At 39.7% G+C, this 25,218-nt stretch overlaps 2 protein-coding genes across 3 annotated transcripts; one reads left to right on the top strand and one right to left on the bottom strand.

Annotated features, from left to right (window-relative positions):
- The first annotated feature begins 837 nt into the window (after nt 1-837).
- On the top strand, nt 838-3,023 carry cdc26 (cell division cycle 26 homolog). 2 transcript variants are annotated; one of them, XM_028462566.1, is made up of 3 exons: nt 838-1,021; nt 2,128-2,218; nt 2,785-3,023. In XM_028462566.1, exons 2-3 carry the CDS (start codon nt 2,138-2,140, stop codon nt 2,968-2,970), a joined length of 267 nt encoding a protein of 88 aa, XP_028318367.1. In that variant the 5' UTR covers nt 838-1,021; nt 2,128-2,137; the 3' UTR covers nt 2,971-3,023. The 2 variants fall into 2 exon arrangements, with proteins under 2 accessions (XP_028318367.1, XP_028318366.1); XM_028462565.1 differs by having other exon boundaries at nt 2,125-2,218.
- Nucleotides 3,019-23,252, bottom strand: fer (fer (fps/fes related) tyrosine kinase). The gene is made up of 20 exons (XM_028462557.1): nt 22,903-23,252; nt 20,890-20,983; nt 17,069-17,200; nt 15,591-15,764; nt 15,400-15,499; nt 14,096-14,279; nt 13,876-14,013; nt 12,888-13,007; nt 12,688-12,810; nt 11,499-11,694; nt 10,447-10,545; nt 10,168-10,374; nt 7,856-7,978; nt 7,689-7,745; nt 7,502-7,620; nt 6,180-6,274; nt 5,984-6,107; nt 4,998-5,152; nt 3,599-3,721; nt 3,019-3,530 (listed from the first exon to the last, which is right to left on the bottom strand). Exons 2-20 carry the CDS (start codon nt 20,956-20,958, stop codon nt 3,394-3,396), a joined length of 2,475 nt encoding a protein of 824 aa, XP_028318358.1. The 5' UTR covers nt 20,959-20,983; nt 22,903-23,252; the 3' UTR covers nt 3,019-3,393.
- Between the last annotated feature and the right edge of the window lie 1,966 nt (nt 23,253-25,218).

Genomic DNA, 25,218 nt, shown 5'->3' with positions numbered 1-25,218 from the left:
TATATTTTTCTCTTTATGTCTCTGTCCCTGCACTGTTAGACTTAATGGTGAATGTCCTACTAATCGTAGCCAAATTCTTTATTCATAAAGCCAAACTTCTAAAAAAAACCCTTCCGTCTTCACCTGTTTTTTTTTTTTTTTTTGTGTATGTAAACTTCGTGTTATTGAAATGAGTTTTCTTCTCATTTCGTTGTTTAATATGTTTGTATTCTTGAAGGAGCCTGTTCACGCTAAACATTGCAATATGTAATATTTGCCTGACAGATTTGTATATTTTGTTTACAATACAAACTATACAAATCAAATGATTGTTAGGCCATGTTTGTCACTTTTTTTAAATGAGTTAAAAATGTTTATAATTTATAATATTAAGTTTGTACAATGTAAACCTGCTGCCAAGGTTTCCCAAAACATTGGACATTTCTCTTTTTGAGTGACCTCTGATTTATTTTAGTTGTAGTTTTATTGTATTTGTTTGGTTCTTGATCATTATTGTTGATGAAAATAAAAAGAAAACAAAATTGAAATATTTTTATATGTATAAAATAAATTATTGAATTAATTAAAACCCGTAAAAAAAAACAACAAATAAATCATATATGTTTTTCCGCTTTTATTTATCAACCTATATTTAATATTTGAACAATATTTAATTTTTTAACTTTTGTATTTTTTCCACTTATATCTATTTACTTGTATTTGATTCTCAAATTTCCTTTTTGTTATTTTTCACGTTTATTTAGTTATTCATTTACTTAATGTTTTGGCAGGTTTGGCCTCCATATTGTTGTTTTTTGATGAAAACAAAAAACAAAATTGTGACACTCTCTCCTCCACACCAGCAGGGGGCGTCTATCATGGTTCAACGGACAGAACTGCGACAACGTGTGTCCGTCATCCTCGGTCTGTTTTATCCTCCTGTCCGTTGAGTTACAGACGTGGTTCACCGACGTTAAAACACGGACATTTATCTACAGACGGGCGGCGGTTCAAAGGCTCTTTAGGCGGGAAAACACAGCAGGTTTGTCGTTTTGTTTTTGTTTTGTCACACAGTGACGTCACTTATGCGTTCACTGTTTAGACTCAGTCAGAGTAACACTATTAAATATCATTGGTTCTATTCCTGTCCTGTCCTGTGTTATATGCACATTTAAAACTTATTGTAATCCGATCAGTGTGTTTATATGACATATATCAGAAGTCCTTTCAAAGCTCTGTTGATGTTTCCAGTCAAACCAACACATTGATAAAATGTACAGGTACATATGTGTGTATGCATAATTAAGTAGCTCATAGATACATTGGTTATACTGGTGTAGAGCTGGGCGATATGGACAGAAACTCATGTCTCCTTTTTTTTTTTTCAAAATAAATTAAATGATGATCCAAATGCCACACAGGCACATTTACTAACAAACAGCTGCGCAATATGTGCAACTTTTGGCTTTTTCACCTCTAAGGGACAGCACGTGTGAGTGAGTTCTGTAGTGTTTGTTTAGAGGAAGGTCTGGTTTAGGACGCACTCAGAAATCCATCTAACTGGGCGTTTATGAGTAGCAAGAGTAGTATTTTCAAACAAAATGAGCTATAATTTATATATGAGCAATATTGTCATTTTTTTTTAAAATAGAAAACTCAATATATTGCGATATATCACCCAGCTCTATAATGGTTACACAAGGGGTAGGATGAAATAAGTCAGACTAATTCCTACTCTTTTTTTGAACATGTAAATGTTTTATTGAAAATATTCTTACTTGGTGTTTTTGAAATTAACTTTTTTGACATTTCTTTTATTAATTTCCTTTTTTACAAATTCAAAAATAAATCAATCTAGTCAAATCAAACCAAACTGTGACTGGACAAGTTTTAGGAAGTCCTGAGAGAACTTGTGATGAAAGAAACATCTGCCGTTACCATGGTAACCGTGTTACCTGCTATGACGTCGTCATTCCTTGTGTGTGTGTGTGTGTTGTGGTGCAGTTTAAAGTTTCCTGTTCCTGTTGTAGGGTTTAAATACCAGCAGCTGTTGCTCTGTGACCTACAGACTCACTGACAGGTTACTGTGTGAATTCAAACACAGGATCTGATGTGGGCAACACTTCCTGTTGCTTTTTGTTCTAGCAGGAAGTGCAGAATGTTGAGGAGAAAGCCGACTCGTCTGGAGCTGAAGATCGACGACACCGAGGAGTTCGAGAGCGTAAAGAAGGAGCTGGAGGTCGGGCTGGGAAATACATCTAGATTCAAGATATATCCAGTTTTGGCGATATAGAAAATGACAATATCGCTTATATCAATATATGTTTTTACAACTTTAGCTCAGTTAGATTACTGAGTGCGTCTTATTCCAGACCTTCCCCTAAACATCCACACTACAGAACTCACTCACACGTGCTGTCCCGTAGAGGAGAAAAAGCTTAAAGTGACACATATTGTGCAGCCGTTTGTTAATAAATGAGCCTGTGTGGCTTTTTCTATCAGCAAATTTAACCTAAAATAGTTTTTCTGGGAAGACTTTATTTGAATTAAAATTATTGACATTTATATTTATATCACCATTTTGAGAAAAATATGGAGGTAAGAGTTTAGGGCCATATCACCCAGCCCTAGCTAAAGGTTTGTTTCCAATTCAGCACTGAAACATTCTGTTCCCAGTTAACAGCTGTGACTCACACTGGAAACCACACCCCCATCCTGTCTACGTAGGAAAGCCCAGTGACTGAACGCCTCATTAACATATTGGGAGGCTGTGTTCTGCTCATTCTGAACCGTGTGTGTTTTCAGGCTCGTCGGCGTCAGCGTGAGGAGGCGGAGTCGGGAGGGGGCGGAGCTATGGCCAGTGAGGTGGGCGGAGCCTCAGCATCCTCATCCACAGCGTCCAGAACGGAGCTAATTAACGAGCGAATCGGATACAAGCCCCACCCCAAACCTGCCACGCTGCCCACGCTGTTTGGGAGTTTACAGTTCTAACAAACAAACAAACAAAGTGAGCTGTGAGTGTAAATAAAGATGCTATCACGTGATTATGAGTGATTTATTTTATAACAAACAGTTTTTTTTATTATAAAGTGAACAAATAAAGGTCCTCGTGCTGAAAAAAGGGAAACTATTTACAGGTTGCACAGTGATCAGTGGTTTTCAAAATAAAAGCCCATCAAAACATTTAAAATAAATAAAAGTGTTAAGAACCGTTTCCATGGTTACAGTAAAGTGAAAACAGTTGTTTTATACAAACATCTGAGGGATGTGTTTGTTTACCTGTCGATGGCTTGAGGTTATTTATTTATTGATCCTTGGTTTTTATTTAATATTTCTTACTGTGTGTTTCCAACTTAAACATAGTGATGAATGTGATGTAGTGTTGGGGTCAGAGGTCAGAGGGATGATGATTCGTCACTTCTTCCTGGCGGCGCTCAGCTCTCGGTGCAGGTCGCTAAACTTTGGTCGATCCTCGGGTTTGTACTGCCAACATCTCTGCATCACTTTGTACACGTCGTCAGGGCAACGCTGAGGACAGGACATCCGGTAACCTAGCAACAAGAGACACCTCAGTTTCACTTAGACAGGGAAGGCGCAGTGTGTGTGTGTGTGTGTGTACCTTTTTCCACCTGCTCTCGGGCCTGCTGATTGGTCATTCCAGGATACGGACAAACTCCCAGACTGAACGTTTCCCACAGCAGAACTCCATAACTCCACACGTCGCTCTCTGAGCTGTAACGACCTACGACACAACATCGGCTCGTTAGCAGGCTGCGGCAAGTTGAGAGGGGGCGGGGCTAACACGGCAGGATTAAGGTGTAATGGGATTCAGGGTTCTTGCCAGCGCTGTTGAGTGTAAAGGATTTAATGTTTTTTCCTTTTTTAATCAGTACCGTCATAATAATTGTTGCACACAAAATGGACTTCAAGGCATAAACTCTGTATAACCGACAAACGCACATCAGCTGCACCGTCTATTTAATACAGGCAATTTGCTCGGATGCTCGGTCTTCACCTGAGGACCCCTGCAGCTACTTAGCTGCCCCCGATGTTGCCTTTGTCCATCCTCCGCTCAGTGACCGTAATCACCGTCTAATATAATGAGTTCTTCAACCAGACGTAGCGTGTAGCGACACATGAAGCTGCTCGTCTTGTTTATAACAGCTCTTTCTACATGTGCATGGATGTGAATAGTGTTGGGTTGAAACAGGTTTGGGATTAAAGAGAATCTTTTAGGTTGAACAGGTTCTGGTCGTGTTCCGTCAGGCTCGGGTCTTCTTTTCTTGGATCGATCAAAGCTCTACTGTGTGCATCCTCTGCGTTCTAACCCATAATCACCTCCAATATAAACAGTGTGCTTCATAATCTAAACAGAAACTACAAAAAAAATAGAAAAATATAAATTAATGAGTTGGGGGGGCGTGTCCATAACTGTACCAATATTACTGCGAATCGCAAATAATACCTCATTTAGATTTGAATCGAATCAGTCTTTTGAATGAAATGTTATTTCTTGTGTCTACAGTGTATGTGAGTATTTATTAGTAGAGGAACTATTACCAAACATGAGTAACTCACCACATTCATCATGACCCTTCACTATTTCTACAAATAACTTTTGTCTTTAAAGTAAGTCTGAAACAAAGATTTAAAAACACAAAACAACTTCAGCTATAAATTTGGCGAGTTCTTTTCTGAGGGGATGGATGCACCTGGTCCACCCTACAACCTCGCTATCCCTCTATGCCAGGGGTGGCAAACTCCATCCTAGAGGACCTGATTCCTGATCATGTTAGATGTCTCCCTGCTCCAACACATGTGTTGTCATCAAGCTCTGCAGAAGCATCATAATGAGCCATTCATTTGATTCAGGTGTGTTGGAGCAGGGACACATCTAAAAGTCTCAGGAACCAGGCCCTCGAGGACTGGGGTTCCCCACCCCTGCCCTTTCCTGGTGAGAACCCTGGGATTGTGACGAGGTGTTAATGGTTTTGTGTTAAAGTGTAAAAGAGACGGACCGTAGTTCAGAGCTTCCGGGGCCGTCCATTTGATGGGAATCTGTTTGAGACCTGACGAAGAATAAACTCCGTCGTCTTCCTGTCGGCTCATCCCAAAGTCACTGATCTTCAACACGCTGCCCTCTCCAACCAGACAGTTCCTCGCCGCTAGGTCTCTGAAAACACACGGGGAGTTTACCTGTGCTCACTGATGGAGACCAAGCAGTAAAGGCTCATGAAACAGTGACTGTGTGAGAGTGAAACAAAGCAGATCCTTTCAGAGTCACTATAGCAGACATGGACATCTGGCGACAAAGTAAACATACAAAATGACAGAAAAATATACAAAACAAAAGCACAAATACATTAAAAAATACAAATAATTACAACATTGCAGAAAAAACTAAATAATACTGCAAAAACACACAAAACGTCTACAATATTTAACAAACTGACAACAGTAATACACAAAATGACTCCAAATAACACAAAATTACTCAAAAAAAATTTAACAAAATTACTCAAAAAAAATTTAACAAAATTACAGAAAATTAGTATGCAAAAAGACAAAAAAATACACAAAAAATGCAAACCCACAGTACTAACAATCAAAACGACAACAGCAATACACAAAAATTACTCAAAAAAAAACATACATTTTAAAGGAAAAAAAACACAAAAGGACTACATAATGCATCCAAACATACACAGAATGACAGAAAAACACTCAAAATTTCTATAGAAACTCATTTTTCTTTGTGTTAATGCTCAGATTATTGGTCATTATTCTAAACGCTGACATGTTGAATGTTGATAATGTGGCGTTTCAATCAAATAAAAACATGTTTTTGTGGCCCTCTGTGACAGAAGTTTCCTACCTCTGCACTAGAGGAATGAAGCTTCATTCACTGTGAAAGCTGCCATGGAAACAACTTCCTGTCAAACTTCAAAACATCCAAGCTGGACCATTAAGGTTCCAGTGTGTGAGGTCAAAGGTCACGTCTCACCTGTGGATGCAGTTCTTACTCTCCAGGTAGGCCATCCCAGCTGCAGCATCCACAGAGAAGCGCAGCAGCTGTTTGGTCTTTAGCTCCTCCTTCTTTTTCCTCAGGAATGACAGGAAGTCTCCACCTGAGGTCACATGATCACACCATGTCACACCTCAGCCATTCACAGAGCGACCTTTCCCGAGGCTCCACCCACCAGGAACCAGCTCCATGACGATGTAGATGGGCTGTCTCTGCGTGCACACGCCGATCAGCTTCACAATGTTGGGGTGGTCGTACTGTTTCAGGATCCTGCACAGCGTCACACACACAGCGGTCGTCATGGTTACATCCTGCCATCCTATTACCAAGTACAACCATCTAATGTTCAAACCAACATGTTTGTCTGTGGCTCTGTGTGTCAGTAACTCTAGGGTGACCATATTCTAATTTTTTTTTTAAAAAAGATACTTGGGCCGACCACGGCACACTCAATAAGTACTCAACGTTTTCTTGAAACTACCCTGTAATGACAAAATACTTTATAGGAGACACCTAAGTTGTTATTGTCCATAAGGTACGTGTTAAACTCAAGGCCCAGGGGCCAAATCCGGCCCTTTAGAACATCTGATTCGGCCCACATGCAGCAGAAAGAAAAAAATGAGAGTGAAAATATGAATTATTGTGTAAATTACCAAATAATTCATTTGTAGATATCTCAGCCCCTCCAATGACACAAATTCTATTAAACTCCCCAATGTAATGCTTATATCATCTTAGATTGTTCAAAGAACTCTAAACTTTTTCATGATCTTGCAATTCCCTGCAAGTTATTCCACAAAAATTACCCAGAAAATTTAAAGAAGAATCTGTAACTTATTGCTTTAATATTGTACATTCCTTACATACTGTCTATATCAATTATATGCAAACATTATGTTGAAATTGCTGATTTTCCCACATGAAATCTGTGGCCCACTTGAGATTGAACTGATCCGTGTTTGGCCCCTGAACTAAAATGAGTTAGACACCCCTGCCATAAGGTTTGAAATGCATAAAAATTAATGTACACACAGACTAACTATGATAAAACAGAACATTTGATCATCCAGGAGAATCTTTCTGCTAAAAAAATAGTAATTAAATCCACCAGTATTTGGTCTCTTTCAATCCATCTTGGACTTGAGTCTCTCTTCTCCTTGTGTCAGACAATTTCTTCAAAACAAAGCGACATCTTTAATGATTCCGTCACACGTGAGTAAAACTACTGTAATGACATGATACTGGCTGTAAAGAGCAACTCATTAGCTGTTAGAAACTGATAGAGCAAATATTAGCAGAGTTACTGTCTTTTAAAATAACTGTTCCCGAGATGCGTTCAGGGTCCCTGGGAAACCCAAATATTTTCATAAGTTTTTAAAATCCAGCTGGACAGTTCAGACAAGTGAAAAAAAGACGTGTGAGGGTAAAACGGAATGCCTGGTCACCCTAGTAACACACGATCAAACCCGTGCTATGAGCCTGTGGGCGGGGCTCTACCTGGCCTCAGACAGGAAGCGGATCTTCAGCTCTGGAGGTAAATCTTCTTTGCACGTCTTCACGGCCACAGGTGATTTATCTCTCTGCAGAGTTCCTTTGAAAACCTCACCAAAGTTACCCTGAAAACACAGCACGGCATGATGGGAAATGTAGAAACTTGGAGGAGGAGGACAGGATGTGAGGTCACCTTCCCCAGCAGCTCGCCTAGAGTCACTTCCTCATGATTCAAGATCCATTTTTTATCCTGAAAAGCAGAAAACAAAGGTTTATCAGCACGTGTGAGTGAGTGAGTGAGTGAGTGAGTGAGTGAGTGAGTGAGCGAGCGAGCGAGCGAGCGAGCGAGCGAACGTTAACCTTGGCCACAGCGGTGAGCAGGACCACTCCAGACTTCTTGGTGATGACCTGTTTAGTGGTGAAGTGGTGATGGATGAGCTGAGGAATCGTTGAGAATCCTGTGCCTTCAAAACGATACTGACTCTACCAGAGAGAGAGAGAGATCTGTTAGATTAGAGCAGTAGTTCTCTATTTCTTGGGGGTGTTTCCCACTTTGAACGAAGGTGAACTTTCATTATTGCCCCCCAAAAAAATCCTAGCAAATAAATAACACCTTTTCAAATTTATTGAACAAACAGGGAAATAGTAACATCATATTTATAATAAATCAAACACTAAATAGAACTCATCACCTGCATAAAAAACTCATTTAAAAGTGCCGTGGTCAAAAATAGTTTTTGCAATCTGTGCCAAAAACAAAAAAGGAAATATAATACACGTATGAAATGACATCATGTTTCATAATGCAAGTAACATATTTAATAAATTAATTAAAACTAAATTAAAATAATTACCTGCATAAAAACAAATGTGAAATACATAAAGACAGGAAATAAAGAAACATTGTTTGCAATCTGTGCTAAAAAGCATAAGAAAACAAAAATGGAAATAGATTTTTAAGCAAACAAATCAAACCAATGGCTTCATTCATGACGCGGATTCTGACAGGGAATCAGTAACAAAATGTAAGAAATCAGTAAAAATGAACAAAACAATAACTGACAGCAGGATGTGTTCAGCTCCAGTTTCATTTTTAGCAGATTTTTGACTGTTTTCAAGAAAGTGTGCATTTCTTCTCCAGCGGGTTGGATTTAGACTCAGGAGGACCAGAGCTATTCACTGATACCAGGCACGGCCCAATCCCAGCTCTGAATGTAAAGTTATTGCGTATCAGAAACAGGCAGCTAAAGTCGAGTCCCCCGCATGACGTCAGCACAGTGCTTGGAAATGTTGGCTTTAAATTATTTTTTCTTTAATACTACAAACTAGGGATGCACCGAAATAAAAATTTGTGGCCGAAGCCAAATAAAATATCAATGCTTGGCCGAATACGGTTGTTAAGTTTTTTACTGTGTTTTATTAATAGTGCATAAATAGCCTAGAATACATTTTTCATGTTTTTTTTTTTCAAGAAACCAAATGTTTACTGAATATTCTGACATCTTTTTATTTTGCTTAGCCACAGTAGATAGGCTAATAATGTAAACCTAGGGCCCTATGAAATCTGTTTTATTTTTTTACAAATTCCATTTTATTTTTTCACAAAGTTTTCCACTTAAATTTTTTCAGTTCTGTTTTTTTTTTTTTTGAGAAATATTCATCATTTTTTTTTTAAAAGAAAATATTAGTTTTTAACTCCTGTGAAAAAACTAAATAAATACTAATTAAAAACAAAACAGAATTAAACAAAAAATATATGTCAAAAATAAAATAAGATACAATTAAAAAGTAGATACAAGTTGTAGTGACACGGATTATATCCTTTTTAATTATTTATACGTCATATAAAGATGAAAACAACATTAATGTCACCCAATTTCCTTTCAGGGATCAATGGTTTACTGAATCTGAGCAGGTTTATTGATAAGTTTTGATCAACTTAGTTTAAATGAACCTAATTTAAATTATCCTGATGACATCATTCCAGATCGTAATGATTACACAAAAATAAATGGACACAAGGAAGCATCAGTTATTTCACCACTAGGGCTCAGAATATTTGACAGTATCAGAAGTTATTAACCTACGATGTTTAAGACTCAATGGTCTCGTCCACAACAACTTGTCCCATGGATCGTCTGTAGCTTTGATTTGATGTTGTTTGAATGTAACATTATGATAACATTGCTACAACAGTTCGAACACTGAGCAGGTGAAGATGATTAAAGCTGATAACGTTCTCACAGAGCGAAAAACAGACGGAGCTTTTACAGGCACAGCAAAGTTAAACGGGCACTAAGAAATGTGAGTCGGACACCGCGCCACTGCACGTTGTTTGTGTCACACGCTTCTATTCAGGCTTACTTTTAACCCAATCCATCAAAGGTCGAATGTTGCTTTTTTTGCAATATTCGGCTGAATATATTCGGTTACCAAATATTCAGTGCATCCCTACTACAAACATGTCACCGTACATGTCACATATCCAACTGATAGTTAGGTTCTCTATTTTCTATTACTTGTTTCTCCTCCTGTTTGCCGCACCACACAGTATTAGAAGAACTGTCTTAGATGGTTAGCTTCCTGTTTACCAACAGCTTTACTGCCTGTCTCTGTGTGTGTGTGTGTGTGTGTGTGTGTGCGCGTGTGTGTCTGTACGTGTATGTCTGTACCTCAGCGTACTGGATGATGAAGTGTCGTCTCTGCTCGTCTGCGAACACCGACAGGACGTACTCTCCCGGTTTTCCGTGACTCTCTCGGACCAAGAAGTCTCCTTGTTGTCGTAGCAACTCCTGAGCCTCAGTGCGAGGGATCGCCCCGTGATACCACTCCTGCTCCACCAGGGGGCGCTCAGAGGTGGGAATCACATCGAAGAATTGCTGCAGGGCCAGAAGACAGACTCAGAGCGAGATAGACAGACCGACAGACTAAAGACAGACACAGACACTGACCGAGGTGTGTGAGCTGAGCGAGGCCTTAGGGGAGCGGATCATTCCTGCCAGGCTGTGTCTCAGAGTGTCAAAGCGAGAGCCGCGTTCTTTGGACTTGTCCTGAAAACACACACTTGTGGTTGAGATCTGCAAAGTACATCAGGGGTTCTCAACCTTGGGGTCAGGAGACACTGGGAGGGGGTCGCCAGAAGCCTTTAAGAAACTAAGAATATTTTCTTAACAAATTGAGCCCATTTTTGCTCATTTCTTACCTTTTTCTGCAACTACACCAAACTTGCCATATTTGAACCTAATTTTGTCACTTTTTCTTGTCATATTTTTGTTTCTTTTAATGCATTTTTGCTACATTACTCCCATTACTGCCACTTCAACATCACATTTCAATGCCTTTTATGCATATTTTCTCCCACTTTCATGACATTTTCACTTAAAAACCCTTTGCACCACTTTTTCTCCTTAATATTGCATATGTCGACCCACTTTTAACTTCTTTTCATCATATTTGATGCTTATTTTTGCCAATTTAACCACATTCATGATTTTTTATTGCCCATTACTTGCCAGTTTAAACGAATTGTTCCAATATTGACACGTTGAACCCTTTTTACCATATTTTCTGTCAGTTTCTTTTTGGCTGTCTGTGGTTTTTAAAATCCCATTTCACCACCTTTTCCACCATTTCTGGTCACTTTTAACCCATTTTATTTCTGATTAAAACAAGGATTTACATCTTTAGGATGACTATATAATATAGCACAGATAATAATAAACTTCCTGGATAACAGTGGATATTATTCAGATGACTAAATAAATGTGGTTATCAAAGATTTATAGAACAAAAAACCATAATTTTGCTGACTTTATGGATGGACCCCAAAAATCTCTCCCCTGTATTCTCCCTTATAGATGACCTTTATTTTGGGGGTCGTGGGCTGAAAAGGTCGAGAACCACTGGTATACATGACCACAGAGGCATCAGGAGTGGAGCCCCCTACTGGTGGGGTGGGTGAGGGACCCACAGACCTGCATATATGAGATGCTGCGTTTCTCACCGAGGATCCCACCGAGCGAGCGTCGTCCTCGTACGGCAGAGCCAGAGCGGCCGGAGGAGGCGGCGGTGACGGCGTTGCCATCTTAGCATCCAGCAAAGCCTTCTGGGAAATGAAGCGAGCCTCGGAGCTGCGCAGTGATTGGATGGCGTGTCTGAGCTCCAGGAGGGAGAGCTTCTGACTGAGCAGGAGGACGCAGCTGAAAATATTAGAACTTTGTTATTACTGTTCTAAAAAATTTTTATGAGTTTTGAAGAACAGTCAGAATTGTTACATTTTTCTGGAAACCAAAGTTACAGGGAAGAGAAATTGGTCTTGCCCTTTTACTTTGAAGGGTATTGATTTCCTGTAATATCTTACAGTCTACAGGAGTATGCTATAAAAGCCATTAATTATTCAGTGTTTACCATAATCAGTTAAGTATCCCACGATTGTGTTTTATTTTGAAACTAAGCTCTTGATTTGGTCTCAGAGGAGTAAGGAGTGAAGGTCTCTGCATTTCCTGTCAGAGCTCTGCCTCTTTCATTAAAACTTCAGTTCAGAGCTTTTATAATGCACTTTATTCTTCACATTAAATATATTAGACCAGTGGTTCTCAACTGGTCCCACCCTGGGACCCACATTTTGCCACAGACATTAAATCGCGACACACTTTTTTTTTTAGAATTCAACCAATGAAATGTTTTTCAAAAATAGCTGTTGAAAACACATATATGGTAAATGGACTTGATTTTATATAGCGCTTTATCACCACTGAAACAGTCTCAAAGCGCTTTACATATCAGCTCATTCACCCAATCACTCTCACATTCACACACCAGTGGGACAGGACTGCCATGCAAGGCGCTAGTCGACCACTGGGAGCAACTTAGGGTTCAGTGTCTTGCCCAAGGACACTTCGACACATAGTCAGGTACTGGGATCGAACCCCCAACCTCTCGATCAGGAGACGACCCACTACCACCTGAGCCACGGTCGCCCTAATATATAACATTTTTTCCAACATAAATCTACATATTTTCATGTGTAACATGCATTTCACAGCATGCCTATCAAAAGAAAAGTTTCTTTCAAAATAAAATACAACATGAGAGACATTAAGCCTTTATTTAATTTTGACCAGCTGTCCACGACCCACCAGTTGAGAATCACTGTATTAGACCATAACATTGTCTGTGTTTTAGGCACTCACTCGCTCCTCCTCTCAGCGCTCTGCTGACTCAGCTGGATTTTGCTGTCCAGCTCTTCTGCCATTGATTCTTTGGTTTGCAGATTCTGCTGAGTCAGCATCAGCTCCTCTGTTGTCGACGACAACCTGAAATAGTAACAGAGTGTGCCTGAGCAGACCTTTTTTTATTGCAGGCTTGCCTGCTCTTATTGTGAAGGCGTTACATGTCTTGCAGGTTGTTGGAGGTGAGTGTGTTCCACAGTATGTCATTGGCTGGCAGGCTGTCGGTCTCTTCCAATAGGGACACGTCGAACTCCACGCTGACCTCGGGCGTCTCCGGAGACCTGAGGGATGGAGACACTGTTACCACAGAAACCTAAGGCAGTGGTTCTCAACCTTTCCTGCCCGCGACGCCCCCAACAAAAAGGTTCCAGAGAGCGGGGACCCCCACTGTAGCTGAAGATGGTTGAACACAGACATGAACATTGAATAACAGTCATGTGGAGACAGAACCATCTATGAGGGGAAATAAAGGGGAGAGATTTTTGGGGTCCATCCATAAAGTCGGTAAAATGATGGTCCATTGTTCTATGAATCTGTGATAACCACATTTATTTATTTATCTGAATAATATCCACTGTTATCCAGGAAGTGGATGTACATTTTTGTTTTGATGACAAATAAAATGTGTTAAATGTGACCATAAATGGTGGAAAAGGTGGTGAAAAACCACAGAAATTGGTTAAAAGTTGCAAAACAGAGTAACCAAAAACAGTATAATATTGGCTTAAAAGTAGAAACAATTAGTTGAAACTGGCAAATAATGGTCATGACAAATTGTAAATGTGGTTAAATTGGCAAAAAAAAAATAGCATGAAATATGGTGAAGAGGTTAAATGTGACAATAATGGGTCAAAATATGCGACATTAGGTGGGAAAGTGTTGGAAATGGTTTATAGGTGGGAGTAATGTAGCAAGAAGAAGAAAAAGTGACGAAAATAGGATAAAATATGGCAAGTTTGGTGTAGTTGCAAAAAAACGGTAAAAATAAGCAAAAATGGGCTCAAATTCTTCAGAAAATATTCTTATTTTCTTAAAGGCATCTGGCACCCCCCTCCCAGTGTCTTGCGACCACAAATGGGGTCCCTACCCCATGGTTGAGAACCTCTGATATAAGGCATGCAGAGAGTCTGAGCCGGTAACCACGGTAACCTGTAGGCCTCAATGAAGTGCTGGTACTCCTCCATGGGGTCGATGCTCTGCACGGCCTCAGAGATCTGCTGATGGACGCGGACCACCTCGTCTGTCAGCAGGCTGCTGATCTCACAGTACTCCTCCAACACGCTGCGACTAGGTCACAACACACACAACATGCTGGGCGTCAGGCAGTCAGCAAGTGTCGGTGTGTCAGAGTGTTGCCGTGGTGACTCACAGTGCCAGCGTCATGTCCTCCTGCATCCTCTGCAGAGCGTCCAGCAGAGCGGGGGCCGCGTGTCTCCGGTGCTCCTCCTGCTGCGTCTGAGCGCCGCACACGGCCAGTACGTACTGGTTGTGCAGGTTGTGGAGCTTCGCCGTCGCTTTGTCGTAACGCTCCCGTGCACGCTCCGCCTCCCGGCCTGTGATTGGACAGAGACAGACCCATTGAGACCTCCATACTCCATCAGTGTGATGATGGGTTTATACTGGACTAACTGGTAAACATTAAAATATTACACATTGGCTATTCAAAAGCTTTTGTTATTAATATGTTAAGGCTTCATTTATTCAGACCACTTTCTCCAGGAAATCTGATCTCTTGACATGTTTGACTGCCAACTGTCCGTCTTCCTCAGAGGCATCTAGTGATTGCTTTGATGCATCCCTACAAGTACTTTCATAAGGAAAGCATCAAAGCATCTACTGATCACTTTTGTTACTGTTTTGGGCTAATAAACTACACGATGAAGTAAAACATATGGCTACTTAAGCATCTATTCTGATTATGAGTCAGACAATTGCTGCTTCAGAAGTCAGTGTTTATCGCAGCAGAGTAAATCCTAAAGTCAGCTGCTTTAAACAGTTCCTTCTTTGAACACAAATATAATCAATTTAAAACGGCGTTCCATTGTTTTGTTCTACCAATGCATTGCATTAAGTCAAACAAGCAGAGAACACGTCAGCTCATCTGATGAATGCAACACAAGCAGCTCCTAAAAGTGAAACTGTTTGTGAACGCTTCACTTCACCAATGTACTGAACTCCCTTCTATAATTACGAGAGAGACCACATTAAAAAAAACTTAAGTTCTTCAAATATTCTTTGATTTCTATGTGTGTGATACCATTGGAACCTGATCTTAGCCAAAACAAAACCTGGTCCCGACCCGAGTTATTAGTTCAGCCTAAGGTACCATTGAAATTTAGCTCCGTAAGACGTTAGCCAGCTTTGTAGGACAGCACACACTGATTAAAAACCAGAAGTTAGCGCAATAAGAGGAAATCTAGCTTTGCAGTATAGGTCCTTAGAGATTAAAGCACACGTTTACCTCTGTAAGCCCATCCCCCAATTTTGTTTTAGTAAGCTATAAAAATCTGTACATGAACAAACTATCAGAATCAGATCAGAAGCCGTCAGCTCTATCTTGAACCTGTGCCCATGTCTCTTTTCCTTTTCTGTGCGTGAGCTGACAGATCACCACGACTCGTACACAAACATCAGGCTTTTCAAAATAAAAGCGACAGCTGCTTTATAAATAACCTTTGCTCAGCGCCTCTCGGTACTTCTCCCTGGCACTGCAGGCCTCTCTGCTCAGCTGACGATACGCCGCCTTCAGCTTGTCCAGGTCGCTCCTGGTTACCTAGGACAGCAGAAAGGGGGCGGGGCCCTTTACCACGATGAGCTCAGAGGGGCAGGACATTGAAGCTGATTGGCTGAGTCAGGGCGCTCACCTTGTGTATGTGATTCTCCAGCTGCTGATGAAGACTCTGGTAGCTCTTCTTCACCTGCTGCTTGTCTCTGATCAGCGTGGCGAGACGATGTAGTGGGCCAGAGTTTAAATCGTCGGCATGGCAACGCATGATGCGACCCAGAGACTCCGTGTGACGCACCAGCTGAGACCATGACTGTTACATACAAATATACACCTTATTAAGGATGTGTTCCTATGGGCCCTGAAAGTGTGCTTCATTAAGTATTGAGTGCTTGTTTTTGTCGGACTCAGTGAATCAGGGGTGCTGGAAACACAAACGCCCTCAGAACAACCGTAGACAGCAACGGCATTTTGGGTATGCAGGAGGACCGGCTCCAGCACAAAACTGATTTGGAAACAACACACAAGCTGCTGCTCGGGGGCGGCTCCTGCGTACTGGGGGGCTGGGTGCCGGGGGTTGCTTTGGGCTGCTCTTCTGGCTCGACCGGGTGCGCAGGCTTGGTTGCCTGGGGGTTTATTTTCTCTATGGTGTTGCTGAATCGGGCTCCCTCCGGGGTCTGCCTGGGAGGATCTAGCAGGCCGGTGTATGGCACAAGCTGTCTTAGGGGGCGGGGTTGTGGCAGCATGTGGTGCTGCAGGGCCCACGTCTGTGTAGGGTCTTCTTTTGCGGTCACGCCGAGCAGGCTTGTGGGAGGGGCGGCCTGTGCTTTCTGAACCTTGCTATGAGTCCAGATGAGGTCATTTATATCTAGTCAGAACTTCTCTACCTCACGCAACAGCTCAGGCTCGATATATTGCAATATTTCACAGCACGATAATTGTATCGATTGAAAAAAATGTAAAGATTGATTTTTTAAATCATGTTTAACAAAAAAAAAAAAGGTGTTTAGTGAACCACATCAGCCCTTATTAAACTACCTCACTCCTCTGGAAGTTGATTGCACTTTATTTTCATAAAACATACTGGGCACTTTTATAGATGTATGTAGTTACTTTTCATTTTTTTTAAAAATAATTTAAGAACTTAACTCAGAATCAGAATCTGCTGTAGAAGCAAAAGTTTTTTTTGAAAACTGTATTTTGACAGTTTGATAAACATGAATTACAGTTAAGTTACTATTTACTTGTTCTCACAAGTTTAAAAGAATGAAGTTAATTGTATTTCATACCATTTTACACTTGTAAAGGTGAAATTTGCAATTATTGATATCGCAATAATATCTTATTGTATAGTATTGGGATATATTGTATCGTGACATGTAAAATGTGAATCATATAAGCAGATTTATGGCAACGCACAGCCCTACGTTCCACGCCCCTCGAGCTAACTTCTGTAGCTGAGGATTAGATCGCCAAGGCCTTGGTCTACGGTTTGATCCATATTGCTCCAGTCGCTCAGATCACGCTGCTCACTCAGCGTGCACACACACAAAGCATGCTGATTGGCCCCGCTAACACAAAGATCAGCTGTGTGTTCTCCTCATGAATGAAACCTACCTTACTGACGGTGCTGACATAGTCCGCAGCCTCCTGTTTCTCCGTTTGCTGAGTCATGCTGAGCAGCAAAGCAGCATATTCTTTATCACTTTTCACTCTCAGGGTCATGAAGCGCTTCACCGTCTCTAGCAGCTACACACACACACACACACAGGTTACACATCATTTACTCTGGGATTTGGGACTGAGGGTATTTGGTGTAATACAGTTTTACAATGATTGTCATTTATTGGCCAGTTGTGAAACTTGTGACGATTGCTTTTTTTTTTATCTGCATTCATGCGTTGTGTGGTATTGTGTCATTTTAGCATGTGTACTTTTACCATCATAGTGCATTGATTCTAATATCTTAGCAACAGCTATAAACTACAAACTGTACAAAACATCAGCTGCATTAATTGTTTTGGAACAATGTGTAATTAAATCATCCCTATTTTAATAATAATCAATTATATTTATAGGGAATGTATAGAACATAGGATTAGAGCAGTGCTCAGATACCTTAAGCATCATAAGAGCCACTTAAGCCCCGCCCACCACCAAAAAAAAAGATTGAGAGTCAAGGATCAATTGCTCTTAATAAGCTATAATAAAATACACACACACATTGTACATGAACAGACAATTATTGTTAACAAAGAAGAAGAATTAAAATCAATAATTGAGGCTTAAGTAACATTGTTGATGCAGAAAAAAGCAGGAAAGACTGAGGCTGTAATCGAAGTGGCACTCTGTACTATACACTACAATTATATACTGTATACAACAATTATATGCGATAAGTACGATTAGGATGATGAACGAAGTTTCCCAAGATGCATTTGGAACCTACAACGACAAAACCCTGAATCACACTGAGGCTAAATATCTCTGTTGATTCTCCACCTTTAAAAGTTCTGAAAACATTTGAAATGAGAAAGTGACCAAGTTGAATATCAGCATATGATCATTTGATCCATAAACTCACGTATACATATTTCATTCCGACGATTTTCGGAGAGCCTCCATTGTGCTACTGAGTAAACTTCTGCTCAACTTCAAAACAAGATCCCCATTTACAAAAGTGGTAAAAAACTAATGGAAGATGAGGAGAGATGCTTTTATTTTGAAAAGGGGATGTTTGATTTTTAGCTTAAAGCTGGTCCCAGGACGATTTTACATTCCGCTCACAATGTATCATAGGGCGGTTAAGTATAGTGTGTCCACCATGCATACCTAAAACATGTCTCTATATTGTATACATCTGGGTATTTCTCACATAATCCATTCATACTATCTAATGTGAACACACTACATACTTCTGTTGATGTCAGACTTAGAATGAACGGTTTGTCAGTATTACATTTACAACAGCCTGTGTGGAAACTGGAGAAATTGTACAATATTAATTAATTGGACAATCTCTTTTTGTATTTATATATTGTATGTATTATATCCTACATTATTTTAGAGGCCCCTCCCACGCAGCGCAGCTACTGTATGTTCTTGCTGAGTGAATATAAGTATAATCAGGGAATCGACCAATGAAAATGGAATCCGCTGATGAATGGGATGAAACGCCATCACCGTGAGTTTATGGGGAAATACTTCCAGGAAGCGCTCATTAGATGCACCGCCTGCCCCTCCCGATGTGGTCGCTTCAAACAGCGTCCAAACCGCCTGAAACACCGTCTAAACTACCAAAAAACTATGCAATTCATCACTCACTCCTAAATATGGAGCCACCAGTTACCGCTTAACTTTAATATGTGTGTGAAGCTCCGTCCGTTTCTGGTCAAGCGCAGCTGCGCTCCATGTAATCATGATCAGCTTTAGTTAGTGATGTTAGATTAAAATATTGTGCAATTAATTAATTTATCTCTTTCTAATCTCACCTAAAAATTGCTAAGAAACACCCTCAACTTGAGGTATTTTCCTTTAAATTACATTATTGTGGCAGATCGCAAGATTGATGTATAACAAAGTGTCTTTATAGTCATTTATTGTTTTTAACAGACTTGAACCATTTCCATTCCTCTGTATGTGACACTATAAAGGGCTGCTGACACCTTTAGTTTAGACCATCAGGGGAAATATTGATATGTACTTTAGTCAATCTCCAAATAATAGAAATGAAATAAAAGATCAGGTTCATATGTAGTGCTAGACGTTAGAACATTAAGAACGCTTTTCTGAGCAACACAATTAATGAACCCCGCCCACATCCTCTACCACCAATAGTGGTGGACTGTCCACTACAATCATTTATCCACCAACTTTGTTCATTTGTCACTCATTGATTTATTCATTTTGGCTCTGAACCCTGTCTGAGTGTCTAGTGTGGATATTATGGGCCACTCTGTGTATGCGGTCTGGTGTTTCGTCTGAAGGACCGCTGTCCGTGCTAGCTGCTACATAGTTAGCATTGAGGTGCTAGCTGCTACATAGTTAGCATTGAGGTGGAAAAAGCTCCGCTGGAGGCTAGAAGACCTCCAGTGATCAACAAAGTGGTCAACTGAGCTTTAGTTTTCCATCCGGTGTGTTTTTTTTTTAACTTAAATTAACGCGCTCAAAGACTCCTCGGCTACTACCGTTGTAGCTGGTGCATCAGTATTTATGGATATACCGGGAACACGTGCAATGGAGAAAGGTTTTCCACTATTTGTGATGCAAAAAACACAAAATTTTAGCGCACTATTTTTTCCTGTAATCAATTAATCGCATTAAAGTAACACCCCTATGTTTAATCAGCTTCACCTGCTCAGAACCTTTGAACAACATCTCATCTGTGCTACAGAAGATCCGTAGGGAACAGTTGTTTGTTTTTGTGGACCATCGATGCCAGCGATTGTAGAGTCTGAAACATCGTCGCTAATGATAACTTCTAATACTGTAAAATATTCTAGACCCCGAGTGCTGAAATAACTGATGCATCCTTGCATCCATTTGTTTTTTTTGGGTGGGGGTGGGGTTGCTTTCATTTGTTTTGTTTTTTTAATCATTCTGGTCTGGAATGATGTCATCAGGATAAGTAGGTTAACTTAAATTAAGACGATGGGGAAAAAAAAAAAGAAACTTGATCAATAAACCTGCTCAGATTCAGTAAACCATTGATACCTGAGGGGAAATTGGGTGACATTAATGCTGCTTTCATACATCTTTATATGAAACATAAATATTGTAATTTAAAAAAAGCAGTCAGAATAATCCACATGAGTACAACTTATACAGTATATACCTTTTAAATTTATCTTACTCATTATTTTAAATTACATTTTTTTATTTTTGACCTGCATTTTTGATTAATTATGTTATCTTTTTATTAGTATTTACTTTGTTTCCTCACAGAAGTTAAAAAGTAATTATTTTCTGGAAAAAAATGATTCATATTTCTTTAAAAAAAATTAATGCAGAAAACGTGGAATTTAGACAAAAATAAAATAGATTTTATAGGGCCCCACATAGGATGTCATTGTAAATCAAAGGATCGACTCTATCCATAACTATATTTTTTCTCCACAGCTGTCAGATCTGTGCACCAACCAGGATCTACTACGAATGAACAGGTCATTTTCCAAGACAACTGATTGGTGAGGAGGCGGGGCTTTAATACACACTGATCATTTAACACTCAAAGATCTTCTATTGAGTCAGACGATCACTTTCCAGCAAACGTCTTTCTCATTTTGGTGCCAAGATGTAAACATGCATTGTTTATGTTTAATACAATGAATAAGGCTGATGGTGGAGTTGATGGTTAGTGATTGGTCAATGAGCCACAAGGGGAGGGGCAAAGGGAGCAATGGGTTTACAAACCCTGAATTAGAGTGAATTAAACCAACCTTGAGCTCCCACTCCTGTAGTTTTAACAGCCCTTCATGGGAATTCCTCAAGTCCCGACCGAAGCCCATCCTGGATCACTGAGAGTCTGACAGACTGAAGCACAGGGAGTTAGAGTTAGTCAGGAGTTAAAGTTAGTCAGAGTTAGAGTTATTCAGGATTAAAGTCAGAGATAGTGAAAGTTAGAGTCAGAGTTAAAATCAGTAAGTCAGATTTAGTCAGGAGCTAAAGTTAGTCAGAGTTAGCTAGTTGGAGTTAGTCAGGAGTTACAGTTAGTCAGCGTTATTCAGGAGTTAGAGTTGGTCAGGGTTAAAGTCAGTGTTAGAGTTCATCAGAGTTAAGCGTTAAGAGTTAGTCAGCGTTAAAGTCAGATTTGGTCAGGAGTTAAAGTTAGTTAGTCAGCATTAAAGTCAGATTTAGTCAGGAGTTAAAGTTAGTCAAAGTTAGTTAGTCAGCGTTAATGTCAGATTTAGTCAGGAGTTAAAGTTAGTCAAAGTTAGTTAGTCAGCGTTAATGTCAGATTTAGTCAGGAGTTGCAGTTAGTCAGGAGTCAAAAGCTGGGTTTCAATTACTCTTGGAAATGGGCAAAATCTTAATATCTCAGAAAAAAAAACTGGTCATGGAAAAACCGACATTTCGAGGAGAAAAAAAAAAAAAACTCAAATATGGCTAAAAAGTTGTTACGCTTTCCTAAGGAGGATTCAGAACGTGTTTCCATTTCGATATTGAAATGCGTCGCAAAAGTGCTATGGAAACACTATTCACACAAAAACACGTCACAGAATGTGACGTACCTGGTCACATGACGACTTCTCTCTGATAAAACATGGTGTGTTACGTGTAAACAGAAGAGGACACCGACGCGTTACTTAGCATTAAAACAACCTTCAATGGAAACGCGTTCAAAGCGCAATTATACTTTGTCAACATTGATGTTGCGTTCGATAGCACTCGAAACTCAGAAAGATCTGGGTCGTTAGTTCCAACGTCAATGAGTTTTATTCAGTAAGCTCGGAAAACATGACTGGCCATAGCAAGCTGATGTTTGTTTTTATATTTTTCGATCATTACTTACGCAGAGTGGCTTTCAAATGAATAAAGTAGGAATGAGAATACCACAACAGAGTTTATTCTGTACTTTTAGTGACACACATGCCAAATTAACCATCACAAAAAAGTAAAAGTTGAGGAGAAAGTGACTGTTTACGTCCAACGGTGGGCACCACCATTTTTCTAAAACGTCAATCCTACCGACTCATGGGGGTTTGGATCCTGCCCAGGTTGGGGTTCCGAGCTCAAGGGCTGTTTTATTGCACTTTTACGATTCGGTCTACCGGATTTATCCGAGTTCCAAGTGCAATCGAATGCAGCATTAGAAATATTGCTTTTGTTTTGCATAAATCTGTAATGGACACTCAGCTAGAGATAGTCAGGAGTTACAGTTATTGTAAGTTTAAGTCAGAGCTGGAGTTAGTCAGGAGTGAGTTAGTGTAAGTTTAAGTCAGAGCCGGAGTTAGTCAGGAGTTGTATTTAGAATGAGGCTAGTCAGGAGTAACAGTCATCAGTCAGAGTTCAAGTCAGACTTGTCAGGATTTACAGTTAGTCAGGAGTCAGAGTTAGTCAGGAGTCAGAGCTAGTCTGGAGTTACACTTAGTCATAACTGAGAGTTATTCAGACTTTTAGAGTTAGTCAAAGTTAGTTGTGGACAGTTGGAGTAAGTCACAGTTAGTCAATTACTCTCAAATATTCTTTTTTTAAACGCCCTGCACTAAACTACCCACTAACCTGTTCACTAAACTGATACAGACAGAAACAGAGTCAGACTCACAAAGTCAGACAGAGTTTCAGCTGAAAATAAATCCACCCAGCTAAGCTAACGGTAGCCTCTGTTCTAATAAAAACACAGATTTCAACTTAACTAGGCTAAGCTAACTAGCCTGAGATGCTTTATAACGGAATTGGAGTGCTAACAAGCTAAAAGGCTAACCAGAGCCCGATGCTCCGCAGCGGCTCACCTCAAACACAGCCGGCGTCCAGCAGGCCTCGGCCGGGACTCCTGCGGGTCTGTGTCCGGTACGCCGGTGGAGTGAGGCGGAGCAGAAAGGAGGGTTCCTCGGTTCAACTCTGCAAAGGCCCAGGCCGGTACTGCTGGAGGTCTCTGACCGTCACTGCGTTCCAATGCACGCCGGGTTCATGTCTCCTCTGAGCGATGTTCTGCTCTCTGTTCCTCGGTGCTTATCCGGTCTTTCTCCGGCTCTTCCCCGGTCCTCCGGGCCCGGCTAACGGCTAACAGGGAGGGGCTTTGAGGGGTGGGTTCACCGTCAATAAACACGAAACTGTTGAACCGTTACATAAACGAATTGAGTCAGAGTTAGTTAGTGAGTCAGTTCGTCTGAGAAAGCAAAATCCGAATTGATCTAGATTAATTAATAAAGTTAATCAATTAAACAGAAACAAAGTGCTGTAGAAAGTGAAATAAACGCATTTAAACCAAAATAAATCATTAAAGGTAAACACAGTGAGCGAAACGACAAATGAACCAACACATAAAACTGCTCTTAAACACATCCTGTTTGATGTAGTGGTGGACAGTAACGAAGTACATTTACCTAAATACTGTACCTTTCTAGTATCTGTACTTAACTTGAGTATTAGTTTGGTTGGATTACTTTCACACCATTAAAAAAATCAAAAACAAAACTATTGTACTTTTTACTCCACTCAATTTTATAGTTACTCTGGTAACTACAATTAATAAATAAATACATTTATTTTATTGCATCACCACCCTCCCTAGGAAGGGTGACTAAAACTTTATTAAAGGGAGAATATAAAAAGAGAGGGTAGTGCCACACCCCAGTGAGGGGGAAAGGAACAAGGAAGAGGGAGTCAGGGTAGGACAATGGAAAGGGAAGGGTTAGGGAAGTTACTCAGTACATTCTCTCTGTCAGCTCAGTGTTTTTCATTGCTTCAGGTCTGATACTGATAGGTTCATGCTTCCTTAACCATTCTCATATGGTTGTCCCAGTTCTACCAAACCTTTAATACATCATGCTCTTCAATGCCTAAATTCAATGTCTAACAGTGATGTAGTCTGGACAATCACTTTGTCAGAGATTGATCCTGAGCATCCAGGACTCTATCTTAGGCCTACGTTTAGGGTTTTTAAAACTAAAAGTGAATCACATCATAAAAGCAGCAATTTAAATGTCTGGTTAACTAAACAAAGGACACAGTAAACATTGCATTTTATTAGTTCTTTATTATTTAATAGTTACACCCAGTGTTGTGGTCAATTATAATTGTATTCATGTAATTAATAATTAATTACAACTATGGTGTGATTGAAACTGTAATTGAAAAATCCTGCAATTGATTTTGGACAATATACTTAGTTAAAGTATAACTACATTTATGCACTCCAGAACTGAGAAAATAAAGACCAATGTACCTTTTGTTGGTTTGATTTCATTGTTAAATCCACACAATCAGAAACACAAAAAAAACTCGTTTTTTGGACATAAAATGAAAAATGGAAGTCATTGATGGGCGGTGCTTCAGTGCTCCTTTGATTGTGATTGGTTCATGTTTGCCTGTGCTTTTCAAAGTAAAACGACGTTAATAAAACCATTGCTGCCTCGTCTGAACTGTCAGCTACAACCTGTTTGGATGTATATCACTGTGATACAGACATGTTCATATTATCTCTCTGCACAAAATGTTGTGTTTGTTCTTTGCAGACCTGATTTCATTATTATTCACGTATAAAAAAGATACAGTAAACACATGAGTTGGAGATTGTCTTTTTATAAACAATATGGCCTACACAGCTCAGAGCAGGCTTGTTTTATTTATTATTATGATTATTATTATTATTATTATTATAATAATAATAATAATAATAATAATAATAATAGCAATAATAATATACTGTATTTTATCAATTTTTATTTAAATTTGCATTTATAATATTTAAATAATTACAAGATCAGACACTATATGATACCATGAGGTAAATCTATATACTATAAAAAGTGTAGTGTGTTACCAGGAAGAAAACATGGGCACAATGAACATCCTAGTAGATGTAAAAGGTCAGCGTTAACCATCTATAAGTTTACAGGCAAAAAAGGAGATACGTTTCTCCTAAATCTAACTTTCATCACAAGATCATAATTGATTGGCAATCATTAATCAAATGTATTATTTTTATTTGTATGATCATATCTGGTACATTTACAACACATTCTATACCTTTTCATAGAAGCCACTGTGCTTGGTAATAGTTCTTTCACCTCCTGACTGTATAACATTTGTCAGAATTATTATTA

Source organism: Gouania willdenowi, chromosome 12, assembly GCF_900634775.1.
Source record: "Gouania willdenowi chromosome 12, fGouWil2.1, whole genome shotgun sequence".
Classification (NCBI taxonomy): Eukaryota; Metazoa; Chordata; class Actinopteri; order Blenniiformes; family Gobiesocidae; genus Gouania; species Gouania willdenowi.
The sequence above is the reverse complement of the archived record's forward strand: the minus strand, read 5'-3'. Positions and strand labels throughout refer to the sequence as shown.

What these genes read in the sequence shown, in the direction of transcription:
- fer (XM_028462557.1), bottom strand. Translation starts at nt 20,958, where the DNA reads ATGGGCTTCGGTCGGGACTTGAGGAATTCCCATGAAGGGCTGTTAAAA. An exon ending in CTCGCTCGGTGGGATCCTCG is followed by an intron (nt 10,546 to 11,498) that starts GTGAGAAACGCA and finishes GTGTGTTTTCAG; the next exon opens with GACAAGTCCAAAGAACGCGG. An exon ending in CGCTCAGCTCACACACCTCG is followed by an intron (nt 10,375 to 10,446) that starts GTCAGTGTCTGT and finishes CTGGCCCTGCAG; the next exon opens with CAATTCTTCGATGTGATTCC.
- cdc26 (XM_028462566.1), top strand. Translation starts at nt 2,138, where the DNA reads ATGTTGAGGAGAAAGCCGACTCGTCTGGAGCTGAAGATCGACGACACC. An exon ending in GCGTAAAGAAGGAGCTGGAG is followed by an intron (nt 2,219 to 2,784) that starts GTCGGGCTGGGA and finishes GTGTGTTTTCAG; the next exon opens with GCTCGTCGGCGTCAGCGTGA.